This window comes from Peromyscus californicus, unplaced genomic scaffold (assembly GCF_007827085.1).
Source record: "Peromyscus californicus insignis strain IS unplaced genomic scaffold, ASM782708v3 Scaffold_6__1_contigs__length_162567912, whole genome shotgun sequence".
NCBI lineage: Eukaryota > Metazoa > Chordata > Mammalia > Rodentia > Cricetidae > Peromyscus > Peromyscus californicus.
This window is the reverse complement of record NW_026294584.1, coordinates 45,751,157-45,766,060: the sequence shown is the minus strand read 5'-3', so window position 1 is coordinate 45,766,060 and position 14,904 is coordinate 45,751,157. Positions and strand designations below refer to the sequence as shown.

The 14,904-nt window shown below is 45.2% G+C and overlaps 1 protein-coding gene across 2 annotated transcripts in view; it reads left to right on the top strand.

Moving 5' to 3' along the window:
- Chchd3 (coiled-coil-helix-coiled-coil-helix domain containing 3) overlaps positions 1–14,089 on the top strand; it is a 281,829-nt gene extending 267,740 nt beyond the window's left edge. For both annotated transcript variants that reach the window (XM_052720434.1, XM_052720433.1), the window contains 2 exons: positions 2,199–2,334; positions 13,377–14,089. In XM_052720434.1, the coding sequence (XP_052576394.1) occupies positions 2,199–2,334; positions 13,377–13,400 (160 nt within the window). In that variant the 3' untranslated portion in view covers positions 13,401–14,089. The remainder of the gene's footprint in view (positions 1–2,198; positions 2,335–13,376) is intronic.
- The last annotated feature ends 815 nt before the right edge of the window (positions 14,090–14,904 follow it).

Sequence of the window (14,904 nt, the reverse complement as noted above, 5' to 3'; positions counted from 1 at the left end):
TTAAAATGTATACCAAAAGGATTTCAGATGATGGCCCACAGAGAACAGACTACCAGACAGGAAATCAAGGGCTTGGAAAGCGAGTACTCGTATTGATTTGTGGTGATAAAAGTATATTTTGATACACTTCAAACCGTAAATAACTTGTGGACTTGAACCTGCATGACTGAGTGCTCAGCTCAGGGTCAGTGCTTATGACTTGCATTGCTGCTTTCTAAAGAGGGAGTGGCATTAATGAACTGCCTATTGCAATAGTCTTGAGAAAAATATAGACATATGTGTGTGTAAACATATACAGTGTGTGAGTGTGTTTGCTACCTGTCTGTTACTGGTGAAGGGCCGTGGGTCTGCTCAGGCCTGTTTTTGTTCCCCACCACCTTTCTGCCCCTAGACTTGGTCTTCTGTCAGCACTGGGACAGAAGCTCGATAGCTCAGCTCTCTGTGTGAGTCGTCAGCATTGTTGGCCATGTATTTGCCGCATTCAGCTGACTTGACGCGTAGTCATACTGTATTCATCATGTACCCAGACCCGAGTCTTACTGTCATCACTTGGTCAGTGGTTTTCTGAGGCTGTCTTCTGGAAGCACAGCTGATGTTCATTTGATGCTGATGTTCATTTGTTGGGGATTAGGGAAGCTCAGGTCCAGAAAAATCCACGGACGCCCAGAGCATCAAAAGCTTAAAAAGAATCGAAACCCCTGGAGTTGGACTTAAAATCTGTTCTTAGGTATTAGACAAAGTAGTAAAGTACTGAATGAAAAAGTAAACAGTGTTAGGTAAGATCTATGGATCATTTCCCCCTGTACATCTACTTCCTTTCTGGTGTAGTGGGAAGAAGATTCCCTCAAGGACAGTCAAATGGTTTGCATTTCCACTCCAGCAAAGCATACATTAGCTTATCACGTTGGGTAAAAGTAATGAGGAAACAAACTGTCACCCAAGGGTTTCCTTATTGATGGGAAATATCCCCCTGTGTTCTCTGGGGCTTTTGTGTTTAGAACCCATTAAACTTAAAGTAATGCTACTTCAGGGATGTATGGAAATAACACATTTAAATTTCAGACAGAACTGATAAGACTGGAAGCATTTTTTTTATTAAACAAACTAATTTTAAAAAGCACAAATTCCTAGATTAATGATTGTTTTGCATATTTTCTCTCTCTGTGGTTAGTCTATAACTCAAGTTCTCCTGTCATACAAACAAGAATATTTTCTGTTTGTATAATTCATTTGGCTTATTATTTTCAAGTGTGTATTATAAGCTTTGTGGAAACAATTATGTTTGGCATGGCATGTTCACTGAGAGCAATCCAACTAAAATCTGAGACTTGTAAATATAATAGCGAAAATTTAACCTGGAGGACTTTTAGATGTTTACCCATTTTTATTCATTCAACAAGCTTATTGTATGGCTTCTATAAAAAGTATCCACATTGAATAGTGAATGTCACAAAGAAAACAAACATAATTCCTTGGAATTTACATTCTGGTAAATGTAGGCTGGTGGATTGCACTCAATGATTTTCCGTGACATGGGCAGTGAAAACGTGGACTGTGTGGAGCAGAAAACTAGTGGGAGTTCTTCAAAGCAGGTTACACAGTTACGCATTGACAGATGAGGAGATAGTTTTCAGTTACACTTGCAAGGGTGAGAATTTGGGTGCTAAGCATCTCCCAGCTCACAAGCAGTTTGTGACCACAGATGTGAGACCTGACACTGGACCCTGAGCATAGTTTACCCAGGCTGCAGCAAGGTACAGGGTCCAACAAGGGCTAAAGGCAGGCAGGAGCCTGATCAGTGTCTGTTAGCCTTGTATGTCATTAAAGAAGCAATAGAGAGCGGCTTGATGGACTACAAAGTACCCTCTGGGTGACCTGTGGAGAGAGACGGGCCTGTAGACACAAAGACCAGACAGAGGTCATTGCTTGGATTCAGGAAGTGTAAGTACTTGGGATTTCTGTAATAACAGTGAGGATGGAAGACCATACTGCAGGGGACAGACCTTCATGACCTGCTGGCTGTGGTATGCCAGAGAGAAGTTGGGCCTGGCAGATTTCTGACTTGCCAGACCAGGCTGTAGAGCAAGAGCAGTGGTATCATTTTCAGGACTAGGCTTGTGTGTTTTATTTAGTCTTTAACTTTGACCCTTACAGTGACTGAGGATGCCTTGTCTCAGTTATCTTTCTTTTATTTTCAGACGGTATGAATATCATCCAGTCTGTGCAGATCTGCAGACCAAAATCCTCCAGTGTTACCGCCAGAACACCCAGCAGACCCTCAGCTGCTCCGCTCTGGCCAACCAGTACATGCACTGTGTCAACCATGCCAAACAGGTGGGTGTGTGTGCTGACTGGATGCCTGAAAAATAGAAAGCCCAGTTGTCATTGGACAGTGGTGAGGACCTAACATGTGGGAAAGCTTTCTAAACTCAGTTGTTCCTCATCAAGAATGTCTGTAATCAGTTGGTTAGCTCTTAAGTTCTATCCGGTTCACTATCAGAAGAGTCCAGATTCTAGCTAGGCCTGGTGGTTCAGGCATGTGATCCTAGCTACTGGAGACTGGGGCAGGAGAACCTCACATTCAAAGACAGCCTGAACAACTTCATGAGAGCCTCTCAAAGTAAAAAGTAAAAGAAGAGTGTAAGTGCTTGCCTGACATGCTCCAAGTCCTGGGTTCGAGACCCTGTGCCAGAAGAAAGAGTTAAGCGCTCCTGAATTCTCTCTGTGCAGGGAGAAAAATATATTAAAAATATACTTTATTGTTCTGAACCTTTCATCTTCTAATGATTCCAATGGTTATATCCTCATTGTTAATACCTCCCATTCCTAAGCCACTATTCAAAGTCAGCATGGAAGAAGGGTATAAATTAAGGAGCTAGCAAACTTGCAGTCTATAAGTAGTAAGAAGTCTAGCAAAAATAAAAGAAATCCATCCTTCAATCACTAATCATTCCCCCAACAGTTGGTAGAGCCCTTTAGAGCAGTGTCTTAGTTAGGGTTTCTCTTGCTGTGAAGAGACACCATGACCACAGGAACTCTTACAAAGGAAAACATTTAACTGGGGCTAACTTACAGTTTCAGAAGTTTAGTCCATTATCATCATGGCAGGACATGGCAGGTACAGGCAGACATGGTGCTGGAGACAGAGCTGAGAGTTCTACATCTTGATCCATAGGCAACAGAAGGAGTCTGTGACACTGGGCATAACTTGAGCATGTAAGACCTCAAAGCCCACCCCCACAGTGACACACTCCAACAAGGCCACACTTATTCCAGCTAAGCCACATCTCTTAATATTGCTACTCCCTATGAGGGCCATTTTCTTTTAAACCACCACAAGCCGGGGGACACACACTCACACTCACACACCTGAGTCATATTTAGGAAAGGATTTCCCTCTTTTCATATGTTTCATGATCCTTCACAACTGCATAATATGACACTCATAAGATGCATAGTTTCTCTTAATTTATATGCTTTAGAAAGTTATTGATATCCATACAGCAAATTAGCAATTTTAACAGGTCACATAATTGCTTTATAGTTGGGTGCATGTGGTTTGGAGAGACATAAATTGTTGGAAACTTTTGTTCTTTCTTCTGACAAACTCCCTAGAATTGATCTTTTCACCCATCTAAATCTAGTGTTTGGGCTGTAAGAAGGCATGCTGTGTAACTCAGTTTGCTCCAGTTATAATAATACCACTTAGTGTAAATTTCCAACAGTCCATAAATATCTGAAAGGAGGGTTGCTATTGTCTAACATTAAGTGGGAAAAAATGTAATCAAGATTTAAAAGCCCATGTTATCTTAAAAAGCATTGTGGTTTGCTTTTGTCTGTTACTTGCTTATATCGGTACTTGCGTAACTGAGTTATGCCGGGATTCTTTTCTTTACAAGTCCTGCTAGAGGTAATGCTGCTGATTTTAAGTTAGTGCTTGTTATTTGTCACAAACAGCCTCTGATGAGCTCTTAAGTCCCCGACCTTCAATAGCAATACTACCTGAGCACTTGGGACTTATAGGTTGGCTCATGGATTTTTCTAATCTGATAATAGAGGCTTGTGGAGGTGGGATGGAGTCATCGATAGAAAAGGTGGCTGTGTCAAGGTGCATATTTTAAGACTGGTGTCTAACACATGTGCCTATTTCCACAATGTGATTTCTGGTACTGCTGAAGTGGCAATACCACATGCCTTGGAGCATTGGCTCCACCCTTGACTGATGAGATCTTGTTGAATCACACTTAGTCCTGTGGTGTCATTGGGTCCTATTTATGGAATTAAAAAAAAATAAACTCAGTGTGCAACCAGATAATACATGGCACACAGTGCAGTCCCGGGGAGAGTCTGGTGGGTCTGGGTTTGTTACCACGTCCTGTCTCTTACTAGATCCTGGCCTTGGGCTTTGATTTCAGTGAACTGGGTGATTTTTGTGATGGCTTCACTTGTGCAGAATACTCAGTCCACCTTCATTTTTCCCAGGTTCAGGATCATCAAGTAGGAAAATCATGAAATGATTCTAGTGATTGAAAAAGAGACCCACCTTCCTTCCCACTCACTTCCCAGCCTGCCATGTGGTTTATTACTTGCAGCTAGTCTGATTAGAGTCTAGTATTTCACAACTCTATGTTCAGTTATTTGGAAGTGGATGGTAGCTGAGTAATATCAAAAAGATGAAAATCTTGCCATAGGTTGGACATCACTGAAATAGCTAAGAACCGTGAAACACGGACCCTTTCATTTCTTTAGGCTTTAGGATTTCAAGGTCACTTCAGCATCTACTCTTACATGTTTTTTATGACACTCTGAGATGTAAATAGAAATGGTTTCTTTTACCATTTTGCAGTTGAGAGCGTTGAAACCCAGGGATGTCATGATGGTAAATTTAACAACTAGTTCAAGATGTAACATGCCATGAAAACAAAACAAAACAAAAATTTTCAAGATAAACAAAGTGGTACTTGTTTTTGGAGCAGGTGAGTTTAAGAAGAGACATCTATCATCCACAAATACAAGTTGAGACAGTGAGGGAAAATGAAAACAGTAATAGCAAAATGAACATTGACAGGCTGCTGAAACGGCACACATAGGACATGAGATGATAGTGCCCATGATCCAAGAGGCCACTTGCCTGCTCCCTGAAAGGCCATACCATGTTGGCGGCAGGGACCTGGTATCTGTATCACTGGCAGCTGTCATCCTCTGGTACAAGGCTGCCCTTCTGCTCCCTGTGAAGAAAATCTCACCTCGAGATCCCCAGTTCTGCCCCCTTGTTAGAAGAAAGTTTGTCAGTACACAGCGTGCTCACTGCCTAGTCTAGCAGTTCCAGGTGGACCAGCTCCCTTCTCCTAGCCTTCCAGGTAGGTCCAGAGAATGTACTGGACAGGAACAAGACAGCAGCCATTAAGTCTCACTCCATTTCCGACACTGTACAAGGGTTCCCCATGTGGAATCATTACAATAGTCCACTCCACTTTTACGTGACTCATAAGGTTGAGCTTTCACAGGTCCCTGGGGTGCTGTTGGGAAGACTAATAGATTTTACTGGTAGGAAAATTTCCGGATGTTCCTTAGCCTTGCTTTGCCTTTCTTCCCATTCCTCCACTCACTGACATTAGTCTTCAGCTATTCTTAAACAGTCCCTTGTGGTTTGACGGGAGACGTTTAGACTTATTGTCAGTGTATTAAGTTATGTATTCTTTATGAGGGTAAAAAAGACACTAAATTGCTCTAATATTATTTCTAAGTTGTAAAAGCTATTGGCTAGCTATTTAAGTACAGCATTGAAAATGGAGCATCAGTTGACATAGACTTATGTCTCCCCCATACCTGCTTAACCTGCTGACTTTCTAAGCTTCCCAATATTGAATTGCCCCTTCTTGTCATTAAAGCCTGGTTCCCGTTTAGTCTTGCCACACCTGACTTATATGGGGCTTTGTAAACAGGGAAGAGAATAAAAATCCAGGAGTAAATAATATAAAGTGTCCCCAACTTCTTTTTTCTTTTTCCATCTTTTTTTAGATAAAGTCCTCTGTGTGTGTATCCCTAGCAGGCCCCAAATTCACCATGTGTACCAGACTGCCCTCAGACTCACAGAGATCTGTCTGCTTCTGTGTGCTGTATGCTGGGATTAAAGGGGTACAGTACCATGCCTGGCACTCCAACTTCTGTTTTGGGGGTGGGAGTTGTTTGTTTGTTTTGAGACAGGGTTTCTCTGTGTGAAAGCCCACGCTGTCTTGGGACTCGAACTCACAGAGATCGGCCTGCCTCTGCCTCTGCTGGGATTAAAGATGTGCACCACCACCGCCTGGCTTCAACTTCTAATTTTTAAAGTGAAGGAGGGCTGGCTTATAGATCAGCATTATATTCCCTGTGGCATCTCGCTGCCTTAACATCCACCTACAGTGTTGTAGGCAAGAATTCTAAGCATTTTAGCATTTTCTCAGCCCTGTTGCTATTCACAAAAAAGCAAAAAAAAAAAAAAAAAAAACCTAAAGTGATTCTCCTGTAACAGTCTGATGGTAGGGATATTGGGTAGTGCTTTTGCCCCTGTTCCAGATTATTCATGATGACTAGTACTTTAGTTTTTTTTCTTGCTGAACTGAGGGCTTGAAGCTCTATCTGCAAGAGCTTATTCTGCATTCATGATGGAGAGCAAGAGGTAGATATAGGCTCAGGAGGCATCGTCTATTTAGTAGTAGCATCTTCATTTTGTGGTTTCTAGGTTTTAGTGCCTTTGCCTCCTAGAATTTACTGTCAGCTGCCCTTGTGACTAGTCTGCTGCTGTGTGGCCTCAGCTACATACCCTGTCCTCACGTTTACGTTCCTGACAATCAAGGTGATCCAATGACCAGAGAGGCTAGAAACAGTTCAGTTTCTCCAGAGCCAGTAAGGGAAAACCAGCCATCCCCAGCTGCCTGCCAAAGCATACATAGCCTTCCAGCTAAGAACTCCATTACAAAATGCTGCTGCCTTAGCCAGCACCAGGCTCCTAGTGTACCAGGATACCTCTTACTCTATGAGATATAGTCCTTGGGAGGTGAGAGGCTTTGGAGATGCAGTAAGAGTACATGATGGGAAGAATCAGGACCAAGAGTTTCCCAAGGGTCTGGGGTCTGCATAGGGCTTGAAGTCAGATAGCAGGGCAGTCAGAGGTCCATAAACTGGGCAGAGACTTAAATCATTACATAGGGAGTAGGCTGGTAGCCAAATACATTTTTCTTGAGACCCGTTCTCCCTGCTGAACTGTTGAGATCAGAGAGGGCCCTGGCTACAGAGAGAATGTAGAGTCAAGACCTTGACCAGTGAGGCTAGATCTCAATGTGGTATTATACTTCCCAAAACTAATGTTCCCCGTCCTCTCATTTATAAAATATAAATGAAATTTCTAGTGTTGGTTAATTCCAAAATAGAGGACTACAAGATCAGCAGGTATGGAGGAATTTGTCTAGGCAAAATTTCTTCAGTCTTCTTAAGGACACTAAATTTTACCTTCCCGGTAATTTGGACTTCTGTTCAGCTGGGCTTCAAAATGTTCCCCTATGATTTTGAGCCTGAAAAGGTCCTGGAAACAGGGTGGCTGTTACTTGGAAATCCAGGCTCTTGAGGAAAAAACCTAATGTCAGAGCAGTCTGTTTCATAGCTGTGTGAAGTGAGTTCTCTGTGACATGTCAGCCAAGCTATTGGAGCTGGAGGATGAGGACGTGGAGGTCGGGAGCCCAACCTCATCTTCTCCTTTGCATAGTTCCAGAGTGGAAATTTGCCATATTCGAGCAGAGTCCACCCCCTGCTCTGCATTTCAAACCCAGGAGGCCACAGACACGTGTGAACCTCACAATCTCTGAAAAGTGTTAAAAATGCACATGCCCATCCTCCCCCTTGATTCTGAATTGGAAGGTTAGAAGTGGGGTTCAGACACCCCAAACTTTCACCAAATCCTGCAGGTTCTGTCTGTTTTCCTTCATGAGAAGGTAGGTCACTGTTACTAGCTACCAGTCCAGACCACCTAGCAGCAGCAGTCTAAACTCACTATCCCTAGGAAAGCATCTAAACTTAGTCTCTGAAGCAATGGGAAGAAGGCAGAAGCCAGTCCAGTGGAAGTGCTCTCCCTCTGCCCTCTCATGCCCTCTGAAGCTGCAGGTGGTCCTGGGCCAGTCACCTAGCACTCACAGCAGGTGCCAAGAGAAGAGCCCTGAGCCTATCTCTAGGCTGACATCACACTGACAGTTCTCAGATCCCCTGCCTCTGATTGAGGAGCCCATCTAGTGTAATAGAAAGCACAAAGATAAACCCAGGTCAGCCTTGCAGGAAGGCCCCTGATGACATGTTTTTATTACGTTCCATGCATTCTGTATCATCACCTAGTGTCATTTGTTCATCTTGGAGCTGGGCTGCTGTACACAGATGATCCACTCACTCTGCAGAGTGGCTGCCTGTCAGGTCTGAAGCTGTTCAAGCAAGCTGAGTTCCAAACGTTCATGCCCCCCAAGCCCTGTCTATCCTAGGAATCTATTTCTCACCTGCTTTCCAAGAGTAATACATTGCTTTATGACATTTTCTCTTTTTAAAAAAAAAAATTGAATTTAATATATTACCATGGTGCTAGATTTTCATTTTTCTTAATAGGTATTTTATTCCTAGGGCTCATCTTCCAAGAGTTTTAGCTACAGTCTGTTAATGTTTTGTCTGCTTTTGTGGCAAATTGTATAAATAGTTAATTACTTGTGAGTTAATTTGAATGTCACACAGAGACAAGGATGATATGAACGAGATCCAGGCAAAGTTGACTGGTGTCTTCTACAAAAACAGGAAGAACAAAGCATGACCCTGACTGGAAGGAACAGACACTGAGACTAAAACTAGTTAGTTCATAGACTTCCAGATCACGAGGAACAGCACCCAGGCAACTGGCTTCTCAGAAGCTGGATGCATAGAGTGTTCTTCCTTCTTTCCTCACCCACAGTCCTCTTTGGGTTTTTCCCCATCACAGATCTGTTCCTTTGCACCCCTGCATTTCCTGTCTTTCCTCAGTGAAAACTCCATACTGAGGCTGTACCTAACTCAGGACCTGCTGCTCTGTTAGCACCACCATCACCCCACCCCTACCCCACCCCCCGCCATTATGAAAACCTTCCTGTGGTCTCTTTTAAAATCCCATTCTCTCTGTAATGATTGCTTAGCAATACAGGTTTGCTTTTAAAGTCCTTTTAAATCTACTGAGAGAGCCAGTGGCTTTTCATTGCTAGGGTAGTCAGCCTCTGCAAAAAGCTGAGATTCAGAAACTGGCTGACTAGATGACTGTGTAACAAAAATATTTGAGAAAAGCACTTGAGATCGTTTTAATAAGTGGAAACGACACACCATCTTGGGTCTCCAGGGGCACTGTTCCTGTTTGACAGTGTGAGCTCATCAGTGGCTGGAACCGAAAGAGATTTTGGAAAAGAGCAGTGTTGATGCCTGAGCCATTCACTCCTTTTGGTAATTTGTGCAGCTATTTACAAAAGGCGTTTCTGCAGACCCAGATATGTGAATGGGGAGCAGCAGCGAGGAATTCTTTCTCCACATTAAGATTAAGTGTTAGCATTTCCTTAAATGAAAGCAGCGGGTTTTTTTTTTTTTAATATAACTTGCAAAGCTTCCCCTCTATTCTTTAGGGAATTTCCTATGTTAATTTATGCAGTGTTAATTTATGCAGTGTTGAAATCCAACCCAGCAGCATCTAGATACAGAAGATGCAGAGATGGGACAGCCTGAGAGGTGCAGTGTAGACCTGTCAGTCCTGGGGCTCCCTCCAACCATGGCCCTGACCCTAGCCTTCAGCAGGTCTCGTCTGCACAGCTGTGATAGTAATAACACGGAATGTCTATCCGTGTATTCATCTTTCTAAACCCCACTTGCTGTTGCATGTGTTACTGTCTCTGACAGCAGTGGGGCCGTTTCGTAGCCTCGGCCACCCTTTGGCAGCAGCTAAGTGCATTGTGACAGCAGGTGCGTAGACCAGCCCCTCAGCTTTCCACTGAGCCATTGTGCCGTCTCTGAGGGATTGGAGTTTAATTTGTGTGGCAGGGGGTGTGGTGAGTGTGAGTACAGTGTACTATGTATCTGTGGTCCTGTGTTCTAATGGGTTCTGATCCCCATTCAGGCCAGGGCCCAGCTTGTCTTTCTTCTGGAAAGTCTACCATTGCTAGCATTTGACTGAAAATTACTCATCTGTAATTGCTCAGGGTTGAAGAGAAAAGAATGGCTAAAATAATCTCTAAGCCCTCAGAGAACCCTTTAACTATGGCTTTCATTGTGTTGCACTAGCTGCAGATTATGTCACAACACTGAAAAGAGGCATACTGTCACCTAACTGTATAGGGAGAGACAGAGCCATGTGATCCAGACCTGGCAGATGCCACAATGCTTAAGGTTCCCATGACCTTATATGTGGGGCCCATGACCCCCAATACAGAGCGGCCATAGAGTATCACTCAAAAGAGGCACTCTCCAGTAGCCAGAAGCCCTAAATGGTCTCAATATAGATCTGCTTCAGACTGGCTTCCATAGTGCATGTAGTAAAGAACTGGGCAGTGAGGTTGTCTGCATATTGGGTATTTACAGAGTATCCACTTGTGTAATTGGAGACACAGATCAAGTCAAAAAGAGGTGAGCCTAGAAGAAATGCTATGACACTGTGACAGTGGCAGACAGAGTCTAACTTGCACAGTTAGAGGTTTGATTTTGCCCACAAACCCAGTGCTGGTAGCAGTGCACTCATGTGCAGTGTGCCTTCTCCTGGCCCCTCCACCGTGTGCAGTGTGCCTTCTCCTGGCCCCTCCGCCGTGTGCAGTGTGCCTTCTCCTGGCCCCTCCGCCGTGTGCAGTGTGCCTTCTCCTGGCCCCTCCACCGTGTGCAGTGTGCTCTGCCGTGTGCAGTGTGCCTTCTCCTGGCCCCTCCACCGTGTGCAGTGTGCCTTCTCCTGGCCCCTCCACCGTGTGCAGTGTGCCTTCTCCTGGCCCCTCCACCGTGTGCAGTGTGCTCTGCCGTGTGCAGTGTGCCTTCTCCTGGCCCCTCCGCCGTGTGCAGTGTGCCTTCTCCTGGCCCCTCCGCCGTGTGCAGTGTGCCTTCTCCTGGCCCCTCCACCGTGTGCAGTGTGCTCTGCCGTGTGCAGTGTGCCTTCTCCTGGCCCCTCCGCCGTGTGCAGTGTGCCTTCTCCTGGCCCCTCCGCCGTGTGCAGTGTACGTTCTCCTGGCCCCTCCGCCGTGTGCAGTGTGCCTTCTCCTGACCCCTCCGCCGTGTGCAGTGTGCCTTCTGGCCCCTCCGCCGTGTGCAGTGTGCCTTCTCCTGGCCCCTCGCGGTGTGAAGTGTGCCTTCTCCTGGCCCCTCCGCCGTGTGCAGTGTGCCTTCTCCTGGCCCCTCCGCCGTGTGCAGTGTGCCTTCTCCTGGCCCCTCCGCCGTGTGCAGTGTGCCTTCTCCTGGCCCCTCCGCCGTGTGCAGTGTGCCTTCTCCTGGCCCCTCCGCCGTGTGCAGTGTGCCTTCTCCTGGCCCCTCCGCCGTGTGGAGCTTTTGCTTCCTCTGCTCTGTCCTTCATTTTTTCTGGACCTGTGCTTTTCTAACTTCCTGTTTGACTCACTAGTTTGCCTGCCTTTGAGTCTATTCTTTAGTGCCCCATGTCCCCAGACCACATAGGGACCTATAATCACAGACCCTCGAATAATGAGATAACTGTCCATCCTGTGTTTCTAGGGCTCAAATCCCCTGTTTGTTCTTCTACTCTTTGTTCTCCATTTTCTGTACCTCCCGCGCCCCCGCCCCATCTTCTTTGTCTTAAATCATTTGACTCTTCTTCCTCAACCTGTAACTTCTTTCCAAAGAGTCCTGTAGGGATGCCTCATCAAAAATCAGTCCACAAACTGAAAACTAAGTTTTATCTTGTGCTTTTTTGTTCCCTGAGTGTCCCCTCCCACACCCCGTCACTAAGGGTCCACCTGAACCTCTTCTCACTGCCCTCTTTTCTTCCCTGGGCTCCTTGTGCCTGTGTTTTCCTTCTTACACCCTGGCTTGGTTTCTAGTCCAGTCTGCTGGGTCTTCTACCTCCACACTCCCCCCTGTTGAGTTCACTGTGCCAAGGATGCCAGGCTCAGTTTCCTGACTGCCATTCTCCTATTTACATAGCATTGGTTGGATACCCGTGTGTTTCCAGTGGCCAGCAGGAAGCTTGTCCACCTCATGTCCATGCTTGCCCTGCCTGGCTCCTCACTGTCCACTGCTGCACACACATCCTCGCCCCACCCACAGCCCAGGCTTTCTGTCCGTATTCTGACTATCGTGAGACATAGGATGCAGTGCCCTCCTTCATTGTAACCGTAGAGAAATGCCCTCCATGCCAGGCAGAACTTTTGAACTCTTTCTTACCTTCCCTGAATGCAGTCTGAACAAAAACCTTCTTCCCGTGTATGCTTTCTTCCTGGGCAAGTTTTTGGGTTTTTTGTTTTTGTTTTTACCATGTACATGTGTTTTTCGTAATAAACCTTAGCATATATTTAGCAAATAAGTAAAAAGTAGCAAATTATTACCATGTTTAGTCTCTCATCTCCCAAGGGTACATGTCTTAACTTTCCCTTGTCTCTTAACTAAATGCAGTGAGGACTCAGTAGCTGAGCTGGTGTCAGGTGCAGGGACATGGGAGCATGAGGACGGGATGCAGAGGCAGCTGCAGGCCTCACCTGCCCTCCTTCTGGGTGGTTGTAAAACTCAAAGGGAAATGACTGCCTTTTCATTCTTAAGGCTCTATAAGAATGGGGGACGTGTACCTCCTGCCCAGCTGGCTGCAGTTTCTGTTGATGGTTCTTGTCTACGGTCCCCATTCCCATTACTTGGAAAGTAAAGAGAGCACTTGCATGGTTTGGGAAGAGACCTGCCTGTACTGCTACTGGGTGTTGCGTATATGTGGACATCTGTATTCTCCCCAGAGCCAGGTGGTATCTCTGAGCTTGGGCTTGGTTCGTAGATGAGATTCTTCCTCAAGAGCTGTTGGGTGTAACTGCTGTACTGTGCCCCACCAACTCCACACTGACTGCCTCAGCAAATTTCCCTGTCACTTGTAGCCCTGTTTCCAGATGTCCGTGGTAATGGAGCTGACCCACAGCTCCTCCCCACCATCCTCCAGACCATGTTCTTCCCAGATGCCGGTGGGTGGGTCATTTGGAGATTGGAACTGATGAAGCAGGATGTTGCTCAGAGGCAGTGGTATTTTGAGATGAGAAAGTATATGCTTTGTTTCATAGTTTGGAAGCCGGTATTTGAAAAGCACTGTAATCATCCTAAATAGTTACCGCCATTTGTTTGCCCTTGCCTCCTGCTGATAAAACTTAGACTTTCTGTTTCTTTTGCAGAGCATGCTGGAGAAGGGAGGATAAAGTTACCCCCGAGAACATGCAAAGCTCCTTCAACGTTAATTCCAGAGGTGGAACATTTTTCTTTTCCTAGTAAGAAAATGCCCCAATTAAAGAGAAGACCACTAAAGACAGACAGGCATTGGAAAATGGACTCGACAGAATCATATCGTGTTTTGATCAACAGTTTCAGAAGCCAAGGTCTAGATCAGGATCAGTCATCAAAGAACACTGTTAAGTGTTAATGAAACCCCCAAATGAATAAAGAGAAAGGCGGTCCACTGCACCTTTTTGTACTCTGTTTCCAACTTCCACTGACATAAAATGTTCTCTTCATTCCAGGCTCCACCATTTAGTGACCTCCACTCTGAGAAAGCTGGGAGGGGGGATGTTAAACTATTTCAAATGGAGAGACAGCAAGAAAGTACTGGGCTGGGGCAACAGTGTACACTCGCCTGGGCTGTGAGGCCTGGGTGTACGCTTCTCTCATTATAGAGGAGCTATTTCATTGTAACTTATTATGGTGATCATGCAAGAAAGAAAGGAGAGAAAATGTACCTCTTTCACTGGAATAATGTTTATGATTGCAAGTGAAATAAGGCATTTTTATCAATATAAAGCGAACCTTGGCTTATGCAACCTCTGTAGTGAATACTGACAACTTCACTCACTATCAACAATAAATCTATTTTCTGACAAAGACCGGCATTTTAGCTAAGGCTTTGTGTGTTCTTTGGCTGGAGTAGCAGGTTTGGGTGGTGAATTGCACTGCCTTGCATTGCTGGTCATTTGCGTTTCCACCACAGCCCCCCACACATTCCCAAAGCTGGTTGCAGAGCCTCTCAGGGAGGTGATGCTTGTAGCTTGCCTCTCAGGTAGGTGGATTCAGGAAGATTTTACCAATGCATGAACCTTCCTTTCTTGGGGATGACAGAAGGTCTTTCTGCCTGGAGCCAGAAACAGTAGATAACCTTCATAAGGGCCTTCCAACCCTGTGGAACCAGGAACGTGCTTAAACAATAACCAACCACTAGAGTTTCACAATTCATTGAAACTTCCTGATTGTAACTGCATATTCCAGGAGGATTGGAGCTTCATCCTAGGATCTGAGTGAGCTGTTAGCTAAGTGGCCCCTCTTGGGAAACAGGAGGAAATGACTGTGCTCTGTGATGTCATCTTTTGTCATGTAGAATTTCCATGTACTTTTGTTTTGTGGAGAGTTTAACCAAGTAATTAAGAATTTATACCCAGGGGCTAGAGAGCTGGCTCAGAGGTTAAGGGCTTCTATTACTCTTGTAGAAGACCTGGGTTCAGTTCCAACATCCTATCTGATGCCTCACAACTGTCTGTAACTCTTTCCAGGGCATCCGATGCCCTCTTCTGGCCCCCAAGTTCACAAACCTACATACACACAGAAGCACACATACATAAATAAAATTTAAATCCTTAAGAAAAAAATAGACTATAGTAAGGTGCATCTGAGTTTGGCTTCCAGCTCTTCTGCCTGCCAACTATGGGAGGACCTTGC